General features: G+C 49.6%; 1 protein-coding gene across 1 annotated transcript; it reads right to left on the reverse strand.

Moving 5' to 3' along the window:
• Positions 1-2114: 2114 nt before the first annotated feature.
• LOC135981439 (olfactory receptor 52P1-like) lies at positions 2115-3055 on the reverse strand. The gene is made up of 2 exons (XM_065584002.1): positions 2912-3055; positions 2115-2675 (listed from the first exon to the last, which is right to left on the reverse strand). The coding sequence occupies exons 1-2, from the start codon at positions 3053-3055 to the stop codon at positions 2115-2117; spliced, it is 705 nt and encodes a 234-aa protein (XP_065440074.1).
• Positions 3056-4956: the final 1901 nt, after the last annotated feature.

Here is a 4956-nt window from a genome sequence, read left to right on the forward strand (position 1 = left end):
CCTATTTGGGGGAACACTTAAGTATGTTTAACTTGATGCACATGCCCGAATTGCACTAAAATCAGTGGGGCTTAATGACGTGCTTAATCCTGTCGTGCGTAGAGAGGAGCTGCAGAATGCACTCATAGAGGGGAAGAGGCCAGTGGTTAGGGCACTTGCCTAGGCCTTTGTTCTCCACTCTGCCGCAGGCTTCTTGTGGGATCTTGGGCCAGTCCCTTAGCCTCTGTGTGTCTCAGTTCCGCAACTGGGATAATAGCCCTGCCTTGCCTCACAGAGGTTTTGAGGACAAGTATGTTGCAGAGCTCAGATATGACAGCAATGGGGCCATACATGTGCTCTCCTGGATCAGTGTCTATTTTAGCAACCGGTTTGGGCAGCACTGTCATGAAAGTGGCCATGGCGCATGAGGAGAGATTAATAAGACTGGGACTTTTCAGCTTGGAAAAGAGATGGCTAAGGAGAGATATGATTGAGGTCTATAAAATCATGACTGGTGTAGAGAAAGTAGATAGGAAGTGTTGTTTACTACTTCTCATAACACAAGAACTAGGAGTCACCAAATTAAATTAATAGGCAGCAGGTTTAAAACAAATAAAAGGAAGTATTTCTTCACACAACATTCAGTCAACCTGTGGAACTCCTTGCCAGAGGATGTTGTGAAGGCCAAGACTATAACAGGGTTCAAAAAAGCACTAGATAAATTCAAGGAGGATAGGTCCATCAATGGCTATTAGCAGGATGGTCAGGGATGGTGTCCCTAGCCTCTGTTTGCCAGAAGCTGGGAATGAGCAAGAGGGGATGGATCACTTGATGATTCCCTGTTCTATTCATTCCCTCTGGAGCGCCTGGCATTGGCCACTGTCGGAAGACAGGGTCCTGGGCTAGATGGGCCTTTGGTCTGACCCAGTAGGGCCGTTCTTATGTTCCTATGGCTGAGTCGCAGAGGGCTGCTAATGAGCTGTTTCGTTGGTGCAGATGAACCCCAAAGCCCTGCCACCGGCCCCTGCAGCCCCTCGAGAGGCTTTTTAGCAGAGCCAATGGTTGGAAATTGAAGCTAGAGAAATTCAGCCTTGTAATAAGATGCAATTTCCTGAGTAACTGAGACATTGGAGCCGCTTCCTGGGGAGGTGGTGAACCCGCCAGCACTTGGAGAATTTAAAAGAAGATTTGACGTCTTTCTGAAAGACGGGGTCTGAATGAGCTCTCCCCGACACCTAGTGACGAGCTGGGGGAAAGGCTTCAGGAGCAGCCCGTGTTTGCCTAGTGCGCCGCAGATGGAGCTGCCTTGCTAAAATGATCCGCTGGCTTGGGTTTAAAATCACACTAGCGTTTGAATGCAGGGTAATGAAACGTTATCCTTATGGTGTGAGTGACGGGAAGCAGACCTGTGCTTAGCCTGTCCTGATTGAGGGGGTCACCCTCAACCAAACCAACCCTGCTAAGCAAGGGGTAGGGATGCCAAATCCCAGGGAACCAACCAACCAGCCATTTGACCAGCGTTTAATGACAGAGCTGATTAGACTCAGTTGTGAGCCCTTGTTTGTGGTTGGGGATTCTGAGAGCTGTCCTCACGGCTGAGCAGGTCTAGGGGCTAAGCCTTAGATCCTGTGTGGGGACAGTGAAAAACAGCACAGACGCTACACTGGCCATGGGCTTCCCCGCTGCCTGGGAGTGGTGGCAGAGAAGCAGTGACAGCAGAGAGGAGGCAGCAGCAGCTGTGAGCCAGTTGCAAAGGTAGCAGCAGAGGTGTGGCTCAATGCTCCACCCCCACCCTCCTGGGGTAGGAGGTGAACAGCTGGGAACACACCCCTGGGTCTTCACTAACCAGGGGCAGCCAACTGTGGGTGCCGTGCAGCCAAGGGAGAGGGCAGTGATGTGCTAAAGGGACATTCATTCATTGGACTTTCCCACTGCAAGGGGGGAAACTGAGGCAAAGGACACTGCCCAACGCACTGCGGGGTCGGGTTTGCTTCTGGCTGCATGTTTTGAACGTGGGTGTGGTGTTTTCCCAAACTCATCCTTGGTTCCCTTTCCCTTTAAATAAAAGTTCTCTATTGAACACACAGACATGCAAGTGGGGCAGTATTGGAGACACAGTGGTAACGGTCCAGGCTTTAAGGCTTTGAAGCTATCTTCTTGCCATGGTTGACAATGCTGCTCACCTTGTCACGGATCTTCTCGGTCTTCACGCCATACACCAGCAGATTTACTAGGGGCAGCACCAGGAGGTAGAGGCTGGCCAGCATGTGGCTATAAGGGGACACGTCTCTGTTGATGCGGTGGGTCAGGAAGGTGAAGAGGGCAGATGTACATAAAACCAGAAGGGTGCAGAGGTGGGCTGTGCAGGTTGCCAGGGCCTTACTGTTCGCCTCACTCGACGAGATCGTGAAGACAGCCCTTAGGATGATGGAGTAGAAGGCGGCAACAAGTATCATGTCCAGCCCCACCACCAGCAGCGCCACGGAGATACTGTAGACCCGGCCCACTCTGGGGTCTGCACATGCCAGCTTCACCCCGGCTGTGGGCTCGCAGTGGGTGTGTGGGATGACCTGCCGGAAGTAGTAGGGCAGCCTCAAGGTGAGGACAGGGCAGGGAATCACCAGGATCACTCCCCCTGCTGTTGCTGCTACCAACCCCATCTTGACAACAGCTGGGTTGCTGAGGGTGGTGGCGTACTGGAGCAGGCAGCAGATGGCAACATATCAGTCACAGGCTGTGGCCAAGAGGGTGCCAGACTTGATGATGGGGAAGGTGTGGGTGAAATACATCTGCTGTAGGCAAGTGTTGAAGCTGATCTCCTGGGAGCCCAGTCTGAGGGTGCTGAGCATTTTGGGCAGGGGGGAGGTGGTGATCACTGGGTCATTGATGGCCAGCATAGAGAGGAAAAGTACATGGGCATGCGGAGGCTCACCTCTGTCTTGATGATGAGCAGCATTGTGCAGTTCCCTAGTAGGACCAGGACCCACATGGAGCAGAGCCGGATGGCAATCCAGCAGGGAAAGGTCTCCAGCCCAAGGATGCCAACTAGGATGAAGATGACCTGTTCTAGGTCCATGTCATTGCAGGTCATCAGGAGGCTGGGGATGAGTTCCAGTTCCCTGCATCTGGGCACATCAACCTGCACACAGCCCACATCAGGGATGTGGGAAATTATGCTGAATATCATGAGAAATAATCTGGCAGTGAGTTGGGGCAGCCTGAGAAATCGTCTCCCAAGGAAATCCCCATTGCCACAAATACTTAAAATTAGGGTACGCAACTCACTGGAGGAACAATCAATCACTGGCTTCTGGGAAATGGGCAAGCTGAGACCTGGTGCATGTTTTCCATCTCCATCCAGGAGAGCAACACAAGGATAAGATTTCAGAGTGGTAGCCGCGTTAGTCTGTATCAGCAAAAACAACAAGGAGTCCTTGTGGCACCTTAGAGACTAACAAATTTATTTGGGCATAAGCTTTTGTGGGCTAGAACCCACTTCATCAGATGCATGGAGTGGAACATACAGTAGGGAGGTATAAATACACAGCATATGAAAAGATGGGAGTTGCCTTACCAAGTGGGGGGGTCAGTGCAAGTGGGGGGGTCAGTGCTAATGAGCCAGTTCAATTAAGGCGGAAGTGAACTATTCTCAACAGTTGACAAGAAGGGGTGGAAATCACTTTTGTAGTGCTAATGAGGTCAATGTAATCAAGGTGGTCCGTTTCAAACAGTTGACAAGAAGGTGTGAGTATCAGCAGGGGGAATTAGTTTTTGTAGTGACCCATCCACTCCTAGTAGTTATTCAGGCCTAATTTGATGGTGTCCAGTTTGCAAATTAATTCCAGTTTTGCAGTTTCTCGTTGGAGTCTGTTTTTGAAGTTTTTGTTGTTGAAGAATTGCTATTTGTAAGTCTGTTATTGAGTGTCCAGGGAGACTGAAGTGTTCTCTGACTGGTTTTTGAATGTTATAATTTTTGATGTCAGATTTGTGTCCATTTATTCTTTTGCGTAGAGACTGTCTGGTTTGGCCAATGTACATGGCAGAGGGGCATTGCTGGCACATGATGGCATATATCACATTGGTAAACGTGCAGGTGAACGAGCCCCTGATGGTGTGGCTGATGTGATTAGGTCCTATGATGCTGTCCTTTGAATAGATACGTGGACAGAGTTGGCACCGGGGTTTGTTACAGGGTTTGGTTCCTGGGTTAGTGTTTTTGTTGTGTGGTGTGTAGTTGCTGGTGAGTATTTGCTTCAGGTTGGGGGGCTGTCTGTAAGCGAGGACTGGCCTGTTTCCCAAGGTCTGTGAGAGTGAGGGATCGTCCTTCAGGATAGGTTGTAGATGCTTGGTAATGCACTGGAGAGGTTTTAGTTGAGGGCTGTAGGTGACGGTTAGTGAGAAAAAGACAGAGACAAACACCTTCAGGATCTCTATCAAGTGCTCTTAAAACTACAGTATCCACCCGGTGAAGTGAAAAAACAGATTGACAGAGCCAGAAGGGTACCCAGAAGTCACCTTTTACAGAACAGACCCCACAAAGAAAGTAACAGAACGCCACTAGCTAGGGTGGGGATTGTTTTCTTGTGTGGGTGTGGAGAGTGCCTAGCCCATAGTAAATAATGGAGAATCACTGTTATTATTAGCTATTCGCTGTATAGTGCCTTTGGCACACAGTAGTCATTCCAATTTCTGCCAGTAGAGGGCTGTACGGCCCATATGAACTGGCCAACTCATTAATTAATGGACAGGTGATAAGCATCATTCACTGTGTTCTTCTCTTGTAGCAGTACCTTTCTTTCCCCTCCAGGATTTTTACAGCACAGTGTCCCCTATGTAGCAAGAAGATATTTAGGCTTTCCTTGCCTGGGGCCACAGGGTGGGATGTGTGAGTGCATACGTGTTCTTTCTCTGCATGTAGGTACTTACAGACTGTGATCAAATCACCCCTTAACTTTCTCTTTGTTAAGCTAAAAAGAT

Source organism: Chrysemys picta, chromosome 1 (genome assembly GCF_011386835.1).
Source record: "Chrysemys picta bellii isolate R12L10 chromosome 1, ASM1138683v2, whole genome shotgun sequence".
NCBI classification, from domain to species: Eukaryota; Metazoa; Chordata; order Testudines; family Emydidae; genus Chrysemys; species Chrysemys picta.

Bases quoted from the DNA above. Each gene is read 5' to 3' on its own strand.
- LOC135981439 (XM_065584002.1), bottom strand. From the start codon at position 3,055: ATGGACCTAGAACAGGTCATCTTCATCCTAGTTGGCATCCTTGGGCTG. The intron at 2,676-2,911 runs GTGAGCCTCCGC...TGCCTGCTCCAG, and splicing joins TGCTCATCATCAAGACAGAG to TACGCCACCACCCTCAGCAA.